The sequence below is a fragment of the Merops nubicus genome, unplaced genomic scaffold (assembly GCF_000691845.1).
Source record: "Merops nubicus isolate BGI_N331 unplaced genomic scaffold, ASM69184v1 scaffold17783, whole genome shotgun sequence".
NCBI classification, from domain to species: Eukaryota; Metazoa; Chordata; class Aves; order Coraciiformes; family Meropidae; genus Merops; species Merops nubicus.
Genome location: NW_008597074.1, coordinates 9,325 through 26,040, shown reverse-complemented (window position 1 = coordinate 26,040; position 16,716 = coordinate 9,325). Strand labels below are relative to the sequence as shown.

At 46.5% G+C, this 16,716-nt stretch overlaps 1 protein-coding gene across 1 annotated transcript in view; it reads left to right on the top strand.

Annotated features, from left to right (window-relative positions):
* Nucleotides 1–16,716, top strand: part of LIMK2 (LIM domain kinase 2) — a 19,405-nt gene that overhangs the window by 1,385 nt on the left and 1,304 nt on the right. Inside the window, 13 exon segments of the mRNA XM_008936595.1 lie at nucleotides 3,758–3,893; nucleotides 5,155–5,264; nucleotides 5,494–5,682; nucleotides 6,132–6,237; nucleotides 7,378–7,574; nucleotides 8,293–8,479; nucleotides 10,909–10,995; nucleotides 11,644–11,775; nucleotides 12,033–12,089; nucleotides 12,277–12,342; nucleotides 13,124–13,298; nucleotides 14,658–14,713; nucleotides 16,641–16,716. The exon segment at nucleotides 16,641–16,716 is cut by the window's right edge and continues 17 nt beyond it. Of these exon segments, the coding sequence (XP_008934843.1) occupies nucleotides 3,758–3,893; nucleotides 5,155–5,264; nucleotides 5,494–5,682; nucleotides 6,132–6,237; nucleotides 7,378–7,574; nucleotides 8,293–8,479; nucleotides 10,909–10,995; nucleotides 11,644–11,775; nucleotides 12,033–12,089; nucleotides 12,277–12,342; nucleotides 13,124–13,298; nucleotides 14,658–14,713; nucleotides 16,641–16,716 (1,574 nt within the window).

The following is a 16,716-nucleotide window of genomic DNA, read 5'->3' as shown; positions in this document are numbered from 1 at the left end:
CTCGCCCGGCAGAATGGGAACCACACCTCTTCCGAGCCTGTCTAGCGTTAACTGATCTAACCTGACAGTCTGTGTGAGGGGTGCATTTTATTAATGAGCCCTGCTCAAAGGGATCTGTCTCTTCAGTGCCAGGGAAGTCTTTGATTCCATGAGGGTATTGGCTTTCATTTAGATGTAAAAGAGATGCCACATCAACTGAGTCTTCCATCTCAGTGAAAACCAGGTTGGTTACCTGTTGTGACCTGATCCTTCTACCACACCACCATCCCCAAAACCAAGTAGCCATCAAGCAGCGATTTTGGAACTCTCTGCACCTGCTCTTCAACCCATAATCAGGGCTGAAGGCTGTGCCCAGGTGCTGCCTGGCGTTCCTGGAGTTTGGCGGTGGGATGCAGATCGATTCACTTTATAGCCAGCACTGGGAAGTGACAAATAATGCATGGGACTGTATAATCGGAGCAGGGCTCTGCAGCTCTGCAAAAGGTGGCTGGGCAGCCAGAGGAAACATGTGAAGCATGACTGTTGCCAGTCCTCCAAGAAACTTGATTACCATGCTTTGTTACTCAGTAATAAGAATTAGCAAATCATCTAGGAGAAGATGAGTGGTTTCTAATCCATATGAGGCAGAAGAGCAAGAAATCTTACTTTCTTTTGGTTGTGATAGCAGTACTTGTGTTCCTGTCTCAGCTGATGTGAGCCCTGGCAACACCACGCACTCCAGTGAGGAAGGAAAGGAAGGAGTGGTAACTTTCCTATCTTCTGAGATAACATTCTGGCATATCTCTTCAACGAGAGTCACGTGGAACAATCATGTGATGCCTTTATCATTGGGGCGAAGGTGTTGAAGGAGTTGAAACAGGTTTTGAAATTGTACCTGGGTGCTGTTGGCCAGTTCTCCACACCTGACAAATCTAAGGCCTTTTCTACGTGACAGAAGGCATGGTTGGCAATGTGGGCTGTAGCCCTGTCCTGTGTTGGAGGTGATTAACAAAGGGGCCAGTTAGACCATTACCAGCACCTATCTAGCCTCTCTGGGGCTGGTTGCTTTGTTCCTGTTGCCTCACTGCCCTGGGTGCGGTTCTGAGCCTTAAGCTGCAAACTTGTCCTGCCCAGATTTGTTTAATTGCATAGCAAAGAACTGACTGCTGGCTCCACCCCCTCACCTTCATTTTGCCATGGGTGTTTTGCAAATTAGATACCAGTGCTTAGTTCCGGATGGAAGCAAACTTGTACTCAAAGTGCTGTAAGGTTGGAATCAAACCATGGAGAAGTAGGGGAAAGGCAAAGGGAGGACAAATGTACACAATCCTCTGAAGCCTGTCTAAACAGAATTGAAGTTGTGATGCTTTGGCAGAAATTTTAGATTTTCTCAGGGAGAAAAAGAGTGGTTGAAGGTGAAATTGAAGAGGGGTGAGGGAGGGAAGGTGTTGAGCTTAAACATAAGTAAATAAACCACCTGCTTGGAGATAACTTAGAAAGCCAGGTCCTGAAGTCATGGTGGAGCAGTCTCCAGTATTGCTGTCTGCATCCCAAGTGCAGGTCTGGTCACAGCTCCCTGTTTGAAGATGTAATCACTCCTGGAGCACATACTGGTACAGGCATGCATGCAGAAGCTGGATAAGACTGAGGGATGCGATTTGCCCATGCTGAGCCAGATGTTCCTGCCACAAGGTGATAGAAATCTTTGCTGTTAGTCTCCACTTGCTCTTTGCTCCCTCCCACTCACCTAGTTGATCATTGAGCGTGGGCTATTTACTGCAAATGAAAGCCAAAGGTAGTGGTTGAAGGCAAAATGCTCTACAATGCCCTCTGGGACTCCTGCATACCATGAGCAGGGTGTAACCATGACAGTGCCTCAAGGCTGAGGCTGTAATGATGCATGTGCCATGTGTAGCAACTTTAAGGTACTGCTGCCCCTGCCTCAGACAGAATTGGCAGGGCCTGTTGCACGTGCTGGGCTTCTCTCCCGTCACTGGGGTGGGGGCAGGATCTGGAGCTCCTCAGCTGGGAGAACAAACACTATAACAAGCCAAATACCTTAGAAGGAGCAACTTTCCTGAGGGTAGGGTATGGCACTAAATACCTCATGAGGTATGTTTTCCCCTAAAACCATAGACTGCTTGCAAGCAGCTTCACCTTGTTGCTTTGCAGTCTCTTGATATGGAGCAAATAACTCTCTCCGTGTTGGAGCACAACCAGCTCCACACATCATCACGCTTATTACAAGCTGGTGGAGTTTACAAGGAATGTCTTTGGCACAAATAAGCTTTCAGGAAGCTTGTGAAAGGTGAAGTCAACAGTAGCTCTCATCCTAGACCTGGGAGCATGTAAAAGGTTCACCTCCACTATCTGAGTTGGGTGCATTTGGTTCTGTAGAGGGGCCTGCTGTTCAGAAGGGCACAGCCCCCTAAACCCCCATCCCGGTGCAGTGGGTTTCCCTCCAGTGTAGTCACTGGGACAGTTGTTGGGGCAAGGGGCAGAAAAAACTTCGCTTTCACCTTTGGGAAAGTATCATGCTGACGATGACATTGATCCTTAAGGTGTTTCTTTGAACCATTTGTTGTTCACTAACCTACCTTGGATTTTGCACTCAGAAATGGCCAGTGCCAGACTAATTTTGCTTTTGAAGTCTGAGAACGTGCTGCCTGGGGCTAATGGAATAATCTTTAGTGATGCAACTGCTGTCTGTGCTTTATCTCCCTGTTAAGTCACATCTCTCTGCTGAAGTTGAACTCCCTTGCCCAGTGCATCCTGCTGAGGCAGGTTTGTTTGGTGTTCAGGAAGGAAGATCTGGGTTCTGCTTGTGATTTACTAAAATGGTATCTGCAATAGAATTCACTGCATCTTGTTCCTCCTTGTTGGTGTGGTTTTTGTTTTTTTTTTTTTTTTTGCAGGGGAGGGGGCATGGGGTTGTTTGTTTCTTGGGGGGGGTGTAGACAGAGGCTTAATAATGGTAGCTTGTTGAAATGGGAGCAGACACTGACATGTGAAGGATTTTGAGACTCCATTAAATTAGAGAAATAGTTTTGGGGTTTTATTGGTTTGTTGTGTTTTTTGTGTCACAAGGAAAGGAAGAGCAGTTGGTGGGGAGAGGTGGAGGACTTTCATCACAGTTAATTGGTGGATGCAGTAAGTATGTGGAGCTCAAAGGATGAAGTGCTTTGAAAACTCTCCCTCAAATGGGTGGTGCTGCAGTTGACTTTTTGGAAGAGGTCTACTTACAGAAGTATAGAAAGGCTTTCCACAAAGATTGGTGCAAAAGTGACTTTGTGTTGTACAGGGATGTGGATCCTGTCTCTTTATCCCCTTCTTAAAGTGGCTGAGGAGAGGGGTGCTCTGGAACAACATGGAGTGATGCTCTAGAAGCACTTACGTAGAAACATAGCAGAGCTATCTGTGTGATGGGCAGCTCTGCTACTGGAAGCTTGCATCCAGGAAGAAGGAGAAAGCAGAGGAACCCAATTTATAAGGCAGGATTTATAAAGCTATGTGTTTTAATAAAATGATAGGATTTGTTTTAAACTCTATAAGCCTGTTTTTTTCCTTTTTATTGGTTGATACCGCTGCTCCTTACAAACCTGGGGTTTGGCGCTAATTTTGAGTTGAAAAAGCATTGGGAAATTGAGTGGTTTTGTACACCCAGAACTAGAAGAGCTGTTGGGGAGCTGCTGCTGAATGTCTCCATGCAGGAGAGGACCTTTTTCACTGATTTGTGACCTGTTGCCAACTGGCGCTTTGTTCCTTTGTTTCCTTCAAGGTGTTCTGAATGTCAGGATCCCCTCACTAACTGGTACTATGAGAAAGATGGGAAGCTGTACTGTCACAAAGACTACTGGGGAAAGTTTGGGGAATCTTGCCATGGCTGCTCTCTGCTGATGACTGGACCTGTGATGGTAAGGACTCTAAAGGACTCCTGCCTAGAGGCAGGACGTGCCTGCCTCCAACTCCTTGAATTTGGTTGGGAGTTGCCCTAGCTATTCAGCTAACCAAATAAACTGAAGGTAATAGTCTCCTGGCTACTCTAGTCTTTAATCAGAGATTAGAAATGAGGCTTGTGTGTGCATCTTCTAGATAAAGATTAATTTTGAATGGGGGTGGCTCTTAAAGGAGGGAGTTGTGAGGATCTGAAGTGTATTTACAAAGAAAGTAAGAAGTAAGGTGCTGAAATGCACAAGCCTGAGAAGTAGAAAGGTGATTAAGGGGGCATCAGTTTCCATAGCACAGTGCCTCCCTGTCTCCATGGGGTGATTTTCCATGGTGCTGCAGAGTCAAACCTCTCAGCTCAGGGTAAGCAGCAGGGAGGGAAGGTTGCCATCTGAGTCCCACCTGGACTATGGCCAGAGCAGTTTTCTGGTCAGTGGTGCCTTGAAGTAGTGTTAGCCCCAGTGGCTTTGAAGCATTGGACTCTGCCAGGACTAATATGGGGCTCACCCAAATGTTCCGCTCCCTGCCACAACCTTGCAAATATTCAACTTTTAAAACTGTCAAGAATGAAACATAACTATTATTTTTCCAGGACATAAGTAAAAGCAGCATGGTTGGTACTCATTAATGTGATTGCTTCCTCAAGGAGAAGTACTGAGAAAAGTGCAATTTCTCATTGCTTGCAGAAGTCTTTGCAGAATACTGTTAATAAGGGAAGTTCTTATAAGGAAAACAGAAAAACAGAGCAATGAATAAAATATTCTTTAAAGGTATTTTGTTTTCTCAGTCTCAGCTTGCTGTTTTTTTTTCTGTCAGTTGGCTGGTAAAGTATCTGAATTTGTGCACTGCCTGTCTGCCAAAAAAAAAAAGCCCTTTCAGCTTTATTAAATCAGGCGTAATGTTGTGTACCTTGCCAAGAGCAACTGAACAGGAAAGTTTAATATCTTGTTTACTAGTCTGCAGCAGACTATCAACTATTTTTGATAGTTGAGCAGCTGCTAAATATAGCAGAGGTTCCTAGGACACAGGCTTGGCTTTGCATTGTTTCAGAGAAGTTTTGCCAACAGGGTACCAAGGATGGGGTTCAGGAAAGGCAGAATGGGCTAACGTAACTCTCCAGTTAAAAATGCCACTTGACTTTGAGACCTGAATGAACACGTTAATTGGAGAGGAAAGCAGTAGCTGCACCTGCTGATGGCTCTACTAAGCTACCACTCTCTCTGTCTGTAGGTGGCTGGCGAATACAAGTATCACCCCGAGTGCTTTGCTTGCATGAGCTGCAAAGTGATCATCGAGGATGGGGACACGTACGCGCTGGTGCAGCATTCCACTCTGTACTGGTGAGCTGTGCCGCAGAGCTGCTCCTGCGGGAGGGGAGAGCGTGGGCAGCGGGCTCGCCGGGGTTCAGCCGGGTGCCACGCTAAGGAATGCCAGGAAGCTGCCTTTGGAGGGAGGGAGGAAGGGATGGTGCAAGCACTAAAACCTTTGGCCCTATGAGAGAACTGGGAAGTGTGAGTTTGGCAGGGAGGGGTAGGACACAGCCATAATGACTTTCTTCGCTTCTTTTAGTGGAAAATGCCATAACCAGATTGTGCTGACACCGATGATAGAAAAACACTCCACCGAGTCTCTGCGTGAGCAGCTGCCTTATACGCTGACCCTCATCTCCATGCCAGCAGCTACTGATGGCAAGAGGGGGTTCTCTGTGTCTGTTGAAGGTGGCTGCTCCAGCTATGCCACTGGTGTCCAGGTGAAAGAGTGAGTATGACCAGGTTGTACGTGAGGTACTCCGCAGAGGGAGCTGGTAAAAATTCTGCAGTGCTGCTGTCCTGCCAGCTGCTTTAACTGCTCAGGGATATGTCTTGGCATAACAGGGACATATTTTGATTAACAGCCATGTGTGTTTGGTCTCCATTTCACTCCTGGGATGACCATAACTGATAACTTTATTTCTCAGTGCTGTCTCCTGCGCTGAACACAAAACATTTGGTGAATCATAATGGACTAACAATTTTTGCCACTGGGCAAATGAAGAGCTCTCCCCAGACCAGCTCAGACCTAAGCAATTGGCCTAATGGTTGCTCCCTGCGTTAGTAGATTAGCATCGTTTTATTTCAAAGTACCAATATGAAGGGAGGCATCAGAGATCAAATATTATTCATAATTTTGGCTAAACTGACTTCTCACCCACAGTTTCCCATGTTTAGAGTTAACAGGATGCACATCAGCCCAGATGTCCGGAACGCCATCCACCCTGCAGATCGTATCCTGGAGATCAATGGAGCTCCTATTCGTACACTACAGGTGGAGGAGGTGGGTAGAGTTCTGTCCTGAATCCTCCTCATCTCCCTTCCTGCAGCTTTTCTGTTTCTTCGTGCTGTTCTCCCATCCTACATACAGTGTGTGTACACCCCTCATACTCATGCTGGCAGTAGGAATTAAAATGAAGACAAGCTTTGCTACCCCTTCCAGCTGAAGAGGAAAATGTGACAAAAAAAGTATTTGGTATCTATATTTATAAGTGAATGCTTTATACAGACATCAGGTGATGCTGCAAGAGTGTAGTGAGACCACCATGACCTTCACTGCGCAAGGGTTTTATTTACTGTTGGTGCTGAAGAGAACATTGGGAGCACAGTAGACATCTCAGAAAAATTTCCATGTAGCTTTGCAAAGCTGTTTTTTGCAGCACTGTTCAGAATGGAAGCTTGTGTACTTTTTGAACACTTCTCAGAAAAAGAGGAAAAAAAAGTACTTCATAGAATATCAGGTTGGAAAGGACCTCAAGGATTGTCTTGTCCAACCTTTCTTGGCAAAAGCCTGGTCTAGACAAGACAGCCTAACACCCTGTCCAGCTGAATCTTAAAAGTGTCCAGAGTTGGGGACTCCACCACTTCCCTGGGTAGATTATTCCAATTGCTGATAGTTCTCATTGTGAAAAATTTTCCTCTTTTATCCAATCGGAATCTCCCCAGGAGTAACTTGTACCTGTTATCCCTCCTCTTTTCTGTGTGACCCTTTGTAAAAAAGGCATCTCCATCTTCTTTGTAGCCACCCTTTAAATACTGGTACATGGTGATTAGGTCTCCCCTAAGCCTTCTTTTCTAAAGGCTGAACAAACCCAGTTCTCACACCCTTTAATCTTATGGCAGCTCCTTGGATCATCTTTGCCACCCTTCTCTGGACCCTCTCCAGCTTGCCCACAACTTTTTGTATAGGTCACTTGTAGCTGACCAGAAGAATGAGGATTTGGATAGCGTAGGGAATTTCTGTGTTGCTAGCTTGATTTCTCTGGTAGACAGCTGTGGTGTGCACAATTAAACCACAACTATGGAGTGATCTCACTGGACTCTCTACTCAGATTCCGTAGGGGCATTCTGCTGTGTCTCCTCTATCTCCTGTCGTTTGTGCTCCTCCTGCCTGCTACCCTCCTGTCCTCTGGTTTGATTTCAGGTGGAGGAACTGATTCGCAAGACGAGCCAGACACTTCAGCTGCTGATTGAGCACGATCCTGTGTCGCAGCGCTTGGACAGGCTGCGTCTGGACTCCCGTCTCCCCAGCCACATAAAGCCTCCCATTTCCCCACGCTCCCTCTCGCCACTGGACATCAAGGAGAATCTGGAAGGGACGCTCCGGCGGCGTTCCCTCAGGTAGCGGCTTGGAAGCGCTGCCCTGGCCCAGCTTGCCTCTGCCCTGTGCTGCCTGTCTGGGCTGCTCTGTGCCTGGGCCGTGCGATTGCAGAGCCCTGCAGAGACCCGACTCGTCTCCCATACGAGCCTTGGTATAGGCCATTGGTGAAGCAGCAGAGAGCTTCAGACCTTGCTATTGACGTGTGCTCTCTCCAGTCCCTTTCAGGATGGCAAACTTTCCTTAATAAAAATAAGGAGCTCTATTTTGACATAGAAAAGCTTGTAAGTTTTACATTTAAGAAATATAAAGGTCGGATTTTTTACCAGAGTTAAATGGCTGGGGAGGAATGTGTCCTTAGAGGGAATATGGCTGAGGCCTGGGACTTGCAAAAAATCTTGTCTTCCTAAACCGAGACACTCATTTGCTCATTTAGTCATTTACCAGTACTTGAATCTTCAGCTGGAGATGGCAAGTGCTGCATCTTCAGCTTCCTCCTTCTTTACAGAGCTGCACCTCTGACTGACAGTGCAGGAGATGTGTTGTCAGACACCTCCGACTCAGAAGCTGTCTTGTGTTTGTAGAGAGCTTCCGCAGTGCTAGGAAAGCATCTAACTTTTGAGATATGAAGAGTACTGGAGCGCACGTAGAAACTGGTCCCTTAGGAGCTAACAATGGGATATGTCAAACCAAAAGTTTACTAACAACTTCTCTGATCTTCCTGTCTCCTTTGTTTTCTAGGCGAAGCAACAGCATTTCTAAGTCTCCTGGCCCCAGTTCACCAAAGGAACCGCTCCTCCTGAGCCGGGACATCAGTCGTTCCGAATCCCTGCGTTCCTCTTCTAGCTGCTCCCAGCAAATCTTCCGGCCCTGTGACCTGATTCATGGAGAAGTACTAGGAAAAGGATTTTTTGGACAAGCAATCAAGGTGAGGAAGGTCGTGCATTCATCATTTACTTTGATTACAGCCATGTCTGTCTGTCTCAGGATCCTTTCACCACTGGCTCAGTGGCCTTTGCCCTGCTGATACGGATTGATCTTGAAACTCACTTTGTTTTCTCAGTGAGATCCATTTCTTCATTTCATTCCTTAACCATAAAGTGTCTCTGCAGGCAGTTTTGACTTTGTCTCCTTTGAGTGTCAACCTTGGCCATTCATACTTATCTCCTGAGTTAGAATTAGAGCTCTGGAGTGCCTGTGTTACAGCAACCACCTGGGTAAGGTGGGAAAAATGGGGAACAATCTAGTTTCTCTGATGAGCATCTTTCTTACGAAGAGCTGCTTTCAACTCCCAGTACAGCATTTTTCACCCACCCTTAGTATGGCATGCTTGGTGGTTTGCCAGGCTGATGTAGGGATGACCATGTCTGAACACCCAGCAAAGACGGGTGAAATGGCTTGTCAGCGTAGTAGTAGCAGTCAGGTCTTGCACGACTCTCACAGTTAAAATCTCCATTAATAGCAGTTCTCTTGTATTTAAGCTCTCCAGTCTTGACTGGGGGTGCTTCAGCAGCTCCTGCCTGCCATCCATGACAGCATGGGGGGCAGCTTCCTCTGCCTTGCTAAGGTGCTGTGAGCTCCTCAGTACTCAGGTGGTTATTCACCATGTTATGGGACTTCTCTCCTTACACCTGTATAAACTTCAGGTCTCCAGCCACCATATTCATCTCATGCTTCCATGGGAGGTGGTGAACCAGTACTGCAAACCCAATGCTTTTGCTCCGTACTAATGAGCATATTTCTCTTCTCCTCTGCTCATAGAGAAATGACAGGTCCAGGTAAGCAGAACCTTTCCTCTCGCATGCTTTTGTCCACGGTGTCCCCACAGTTAATGGCACAAAGGTGTTTCTTTTCTGCTCAAATTACCCCATAGCCATCCTGTTCTGTTGCATGCTGTGGGAGTTAAAACTGCCCTCGTGGAGTTTCATCATGACACCTGTTTCAGTTTTGCTGGTATGTCAGCTTAAGAATTCCACTTAGCCTTGTCTTGTCCTTGTCTCTTCACTTCCCTTTCTCTTTGGGTATTAGATGTCCCTGGCTTTCATGTCCCTGGCTGAAATGCATAGTGTTCCCTGGCTCGCTACTTGTATATGGATGCTTGATTTTGAACAGGAGCAGAAGAATATTGTACTCTTGCTTCTGTTGTGTTATTCCATGCATTTCTATTCCACTTATATCAGCCTTGCTGTGTCCAGTGGTTCCAAAGAGAGTTAGTGTGCCACAGTGTTTGCAAGAGCTCATAAGCTTCCTAAATGCTATAACTGGGTCTTGTGTTCTGGATTGCAGTTCTGTAGTTTTTCTGAAAGGCTTTTATTTTAAAGGGTATGAGGCAAAAAAAAAGTGACCATTCGCTTTAGCTTCAGAATGACTGGTTCTAATGCAGCAAGTACTGTGCCTGGTCAGAATAGTTCCTGTCTGTTCCTAGAGAGATGGTGGTTATTTAGTTACCTGGAGATCTTGGGGAGACTGAGCTGTCTGAGTTAAGCAACTGAAGGGGAAAGGATTTCCAGGAAAGCCTACTCATCATCATTTGGACCCTTTCCACTCACTCATACACCCCATGCAAGCAAGGCAGAGCTGGTTAAAAGAAACTTGTAGAATACAGAAAAAAATCCAGGAATTAGCTGGATACAGCTCTTGAGGAGCTGGAAAATTTATTACCTGATGGCTTTGGTGGATTTCTATTTGCCACCATTCTGGACTGTTCCTTGCAGGCAGCAATACACTGCTTCCAAGGAGCATGGGAACATAACTGCTTCCTGCCTTAACTGAACAGCCTGTACATCCCACTTTCACTTGCACGTGAGTAAGTTTGATAAGCTCATCAGCAACCATCAGGTGTCAGAGTCCCCATAAAACTAAAACGTGTAGTAATGTAGTTTTGGGTTGTTTGGTTTGGTTTCTGATGCAAGTGAACATTGATTTCTTTGCTGATACAGAATGTATTTGTTTGGGGTGTTTGTACATCATGTGAGCCTCATGCTGGGCAAGTACTTTCTGTAAAGGAGCTTGAGACATGCACAGGTACAGAACTGAAGCCTTCAGAGGCTTTGACAGCCTGTGTGCATCTACCTAAGATGGAGGCTTCAGCTCTGGCTCTTGAGATGCTGTTGATCCCTTGGTATGATCCTCTGTCAGCTTTAGGTAGCTTCTGTTTCACATGCAGAATCTTTGCTGAATTCTGAAAGAAAATATTTTATGCCCTTTTCTACAAATTCCTGGGCTCTGAGTTTTCTCACATCTATATTCCACTCTGGATGGAGGGGAATGTTACCGTCTCTTTCAGAAGAGTTGCAAGAGCATTGGAGCTATGGATTCTTGAACCCTGCCTGTAGTTGTGGTTTCTGTTTCAACCAGGTGACTCACAAAGCAACAGGAAAGGTGATGGTGATGAAGGAGCTGATTCGCTGTGATGAGGAAACACAGAAGACTTTCTTGACAGAGGTAGGAGCAAGATTTCAAAAAGCTTCTGAGCCAGTAGTGTGGTGGAACTCTCTTCTGTTTTCTCCAGAAAGAGAGTGATTGTGCCAGCAACCTGGCAGGAATCAAGACGCTGAGGAGAAAGACGTCACATGAGGAAAAGCTGACATGAGCTGAATGTTTGCTGCACTGAAGTGTGACTCACACTGAGAATAGACATGGCTTTGGCTCCCAACTCATTAATTTTTCAGTTATAAGAAGCAGCCTGAGTCTGAGGCAAATTGAGCTGTGTAATACATAAAGGATTTATCCCTTGAGCCTTGTGCATAAATACAAAGGATGAGGGCCGATATCTGTAAGATATTTAAGACTCCTTCTGTATTTAAGCTAAACTTTTATCTTGGGGGCTGCCTATTCCTGCCCTGACATGTGCAGTACTGACCAGAGAGCTGTGCTGAAGAGCTCCTGTCTCTTAAAAGTTAGCCAAACTCAAGGGTGTTCTTCTTCAAGACTAAAATCAGGTTAATTGCACAGTGTGAAAAGGTTGGGGTTTGAGTGTACTCCGTGATCCCTGGAGGGCACCTCCAGCATTGGAGTGCTTGTCACTCCAGAGTGGATCTGTCAGGACTTGTTCCATCCTCTTCTTTTGGGTGGGATGTCTCTGCTTCCCAGGTGAAAGTGATGCGCAGCCTGGATCACCCCAACGTGCTGAAGTTCATCGGTGTGCTGTACAAGGACAAGAAGCTGAATCTCCTCACTGAGTACATTGAGGGGGGCACCCTGAAGGACTTCCTCCGCACCGCGGTGAGTACAAGAGCCTGGCAGAGCTCTGCCCAATGAAGCTGGCAGTGTGTTGGTGGTGGTACCAGCCTTATGCAGCTGCTTGCTAGCCTTCTCCTTTGGCTCTGTGTTGGAAAACCTGCTTCTTAGCTGTGAGTGGCCTGAGGCAGGAAGTGCCTTCTTCATGGGGCTCTATCGTCTTCCTCAGACTGCTGTAAGAGTCCCTGGTAAGGGACCTGGCTGGTAAGATAGTCCCTGACCATTGAGGACTTGTCTTTCAGGACCCGTTTCCCTGGCAGCAGAAGGTCAGCTTTGCCAAAGGAATTGCCTCTGGAATGGTGAGTTGGACTGTTCCTTCATCACAGAGCAAACCTCCAGGGTCAGGGTTAGCTGCTTCAGCAGGGTGATGCAGAAGGGGTTGTGGATTCTGCCTGACTACTAGCATCTGGCTGTTGAGGTCTGTAAATGTGAAGGGACTTATTCACCTGGGAACCCCTAACACCAAGTTTTCTCCCTCTGTTCCAGGCTTACTTGCACTCCATGTGCATCATTCACAGAGACCTGAATTCACACAATTGCCTAATCAAGTTGGTGAGCTACACCCCTGTTCCCCACAGCATGCTGCTCCTCTCCTGCTCGTTTTCCTCCTCCAGTTTTCTCCATATGGTGTTCCCTCTTTTGTCAGGCTGGAACTGATTGCAGAGGGGCCTTTAGTGCCCTAAAGAAGGGAGCTTCATCTTCACACAGGATTTTTCCAGACTGATCTAGCTTTCACTGTTTCTTTATTCTGTTCTTGTACCTATGGTAGCATCTGCTATTAACAGTCATGTTACCAGAGTTAGTAAAGCTCTGTCTTGATCTCATCTACAGCTGCTTCTGGTCTTTTAACCACTTCATGACTTTTTTTATTGGCACTCAGGATTTGGACAAGTGTGCAGCTCTGTGCACATGTGTGTGCTTTCTCTTTTTTATTTTTGTGTAGCTTCATTCCCTCAGGCCTTGCTTTTGTTCACTTGGCTGGAATATGAGATTAGCATGTGGGCTTCAAATGGCCCAGTATTAAAGTCTAAGTTAATTCCTGGCCAGATAGAATAGGAAGGTCTGAAAGGAAAGGTCCAAGTTTGCCCCAGCAAGTGTACGCAAATTGATGGGATTGGTGTTAGTGACCACACAGGAAGAGAGAAAATGATCTGTTTGGTTCATTAATTGGGTGTCTTAAAACCTTTCTAGACAGCTTGCTACACTCATCTGGCTGCAGGAGACCTTGATAGTTGCCCTTACAGTGCAGTTGATAACGAACAGGAATTGCAGCCTCTTTGCTCCTGAAGGGAGCTGAGAGGAATCAGTGGCTTGTACTCAATCCTTTGTGCAGGATAAGACAGTGGTGGTGGCTGACTTCGGCCTGTCTCGGCTGATTGTGGAGGAGAGAAAAAAGCCCACTCTGGAGAAGCCATCTGCCAAGAAACGGACTCTGCGCAAGAGTGACAGGAAGAAGCGCTACACGGTGGTTGGCAACCCGTACTGGATGGCCCCAGAGATGCTGAATGGTGAGATACTGATCCTGGGGCAGGCGAGGAGACAGCCTGTGGCAGGGTGTAGGGATGACAGCATTACTGGAAGCGTCCAGGCCCTAGTGACAGTCAAGCCTATTAGAGCCTGTGGCTTTAGACCTGCTAGTGTACATGCTTATTTATACACACAGGTACCCGAGCTGTACTTCTCTCACAGTACCTGACCTGCTAAGTGCTAATTCTTTGTCCCATCTGACCTGTCTCTGGCTTGACAGCAGGATTCTTCTGGAGGGCAACAGACCTAAACTTGCTATGATGCAGATAACAAGGAAGACAAAGGAGGCGTGAAAGAGACTGAGCCTGGGATCAGTTCCTGTTATAGCCTCATGCGTTGGAACTGCCCCTTGAGACAGGCAGTCATTACACTCCAGGAGGAGGCTTATGTGTGCTGTTGCACAGGTCCAGGGAGAAGCCACCCGCTGCCAGGTTTGCAGAAGCCTCAGGATCAGGGTGGGAGTTGTCCAAGTGCAGGGAAATCTGGGTTTTGGCACACAGCCCTCAGCTGCATTAACAATTAACTATGTCCCTTAGGGGAGAAACTGCCCCTGCAGGAGTTAAGGGTGAAATACAGCAGACACAATTTCCTTCTAATGAGCAGGTCTGTTTGACCAGGTTGGGCAGTTTGGCTGGCTAGATATCAGTATTGTCCAACACAGTTCACCAGGGAAGGGAGGCCTGGGCTCCTCCCTCCCAGCTCAAGTCTTCCATGTGGCTTTCTTGCATGCTGTTAACTTTCTTCTGACAGGTCTACATGAGGCTGCTTCTCAGAGCTCGTCTCAGACCTGGCATTTGTCAAGAGAACAAGACATAGTCTGACATCACCTCTGAAAGCAAGGCTGTTTACCAGATCTGGGCAGGAGGGGGCATGCCTGCAAGCAGAGGATGGTGTGCAGGAGCCAGATGCAAAGTGCTGCTAGGATGTAATTTATTATCTCTGCAGTCACTGCAGCAGGGACCAGGCACTCGCTGGCTGCTGCGGAAGCTGAACACCGAGTGCACTGTTGAGATGCACTAGAACAGCAATCACTGGGAATGGGCTGAAGCTTTCCACAGTTACCCTTAGCATTTGCTCAGACCTCTGATACACAAGCCTTCCCTGTGTTGTGTCCAGTAGAAGAAAGAAGTGGGTTTAAAATATATGATGTCACTGTATAGGAAGATGCAGTTGGTATACATACTCTGGAGCAACTGACCCTGCTCAGATTTAAGCCTTGCTTTGTCTCCTGGTTTAGGGACCTCCAGGGAACAGGCTTAGTTAATCTTTGGACCAGCAAGTCCTGGAATAGCTGGATAGGGAACTGTCTCTCACAGCTGAATGTCTGTTGTTTCCTGCAGGACAAAGCTACGATGAGACAGTGGACATCTTTTCATTTGGGATTGTCCTCTGTGAGGTAAGACCAGGACATTACATGGTTTTTTTAATGAACTTCTTCCCCATTGCCATCTCCTCACATACATTCTATCAGGCAGTTCTCTGTGTCTCAGTGTCCACAGTGAGTTAGGCTGGGAGTACAAGCTTACTCTGCCTTTACTGCCTTGTAAACTTTCTTGTAACTTTTGTAACTGTCTTGTAACTTTTTGGTTCCATAAAGAGTTTTTTCCTGGACTGGAAGAAATACAGAGGTTCCTCCTGGACTGAGAGGAACCATTAAAAAATCCATCAAGTTCTGATTGAGCCCTGGTATCCATTTGAAAGTAGACATATTTCCTGAAACTGGGACAGTTATTTCTTTTTCTATTGCCTCATTAAAAGAACAATCAGCTATAGAATCTCAGCAAATTCAGATGTTCCACTGGGGATGGCCCTTCACTTCAAAGAAGGGGAAACTGAAACCACTTTGCAGGTAGATTAATGTAGCTTGCACCCTGAAGTCTGTTGGCTTAGTTTATCTCTGAGCCAACAGTCTTATTGTTCTATCAGACTTTTCTGGCTGCATAGAGCACCGCTCAGAAGCTGCAAGGCATTTTCAGTTTGAGAGTTGTATAAGACAGTGGAAATACAGATGAAAGGCAAGAAGTTATATGTATGGATAACACAGCAGCTGGTCTCACTGGGGGAGACCAGCACAGATTCATCTTCAGTGTTTGGATGAAGGGGACAAAGAAAATATCTGTGCATAAATCTTTGTGGCCTCATCTGGAGCTCTGTTTATACTGGGACCTCCTCTCAGAGAATGTTGTGGTTGTGAGTGATAGATGTAGGAACTTGAAAAATCTGTATGAGGGATTAAAACAATTGTTTCATCTAGAAAAATGACAAATAAAGGGATAGTAGCATATGAACATTTTCCTTCTCACACAAATAAAGATGCTAAAAAAAGAAGTTACACACTGAAATAGATAAGGAAATAACCCTGCCAAAATACATAATGGGCGTTCCACTGTCTAGTTACAGGATGTGGTTGTCCTGCTGAGTTATTGGCATAGAAAAGCCTGGGTGGTTATAAATAACACCCTTTTTGTGATATCCAGTGGGGCTTTAAACCTGATACTTTTGCCTGTGTGAGTCTATATAGACATTGACCTTGTCTGAGTCCAGATTCACCCCACAGTTCTCCACTGTAGGTTCCTTCCTTCTTATTACACTGAGTCCTCTAGTGCTGGAGGTGGTGAGTGTGCCTCAGCAGGTGGGTGGTGAACGCTGGGAAATCAGAGTGCTGGGGCAGGGCTTCTCTGTTCCACCCATCCCTTTCCTCTGCTGGCTCTCCCTGCAACCTCCTGGGCATTGGTTATGGTTGTTCTTCCCTCCACCCCTACCCTCTGGTTGTGGGTGGGGTTGGATCTGCCAGTAAAAGAGCAACTCAAGAGTCTGTGGTGCTGTTGACTTCACAGCACCATTTAGGACAGGTTCTGAAGATAGAGGAGCTTTGCTGCTGGTGTGGCAAGATCATGTGAGAGGGGAGACATGGGATAGTGATGCAGGCTGTGTTGATTACCTGTGATCGGGAGGGGCTGCACCATCCCTTGCAGCACAGTAGCTGACCAGTAGTGAGACACTGCCGAGCTCTCAGAGGTGTACATCATCTGGTAACTTCTAGCAGGGAGACCCTGGGGAAAAAGAGAAGGTGTCTGGGCCTGCCTTCACAACAGCAGCCACATTGCTAGGTCTTGAAAAAGTTTCCTGTGAAGTTTGTCTGTATGCAGTGCCTTGTTCATCCCTTGTGCAACTAGTCCCATTGAAAAGGAGGAACAGTATTTCTGCTCTTTCACTTTCACTCTCACACTCTGAAGGAAGCCCCTGTGTGACGCTGTAGTTGCCTGTTTGTTAGCACTCTGGAACTGTTGCTGTATTTAAGTGATCCTCTCATTTTTCCCTAGATCATAGGCCAGGTTTATGCTGACCCAGACTGTCTCCCACGCACACTGGATTTTGGCCTTAATGTCAAGCTGTTCT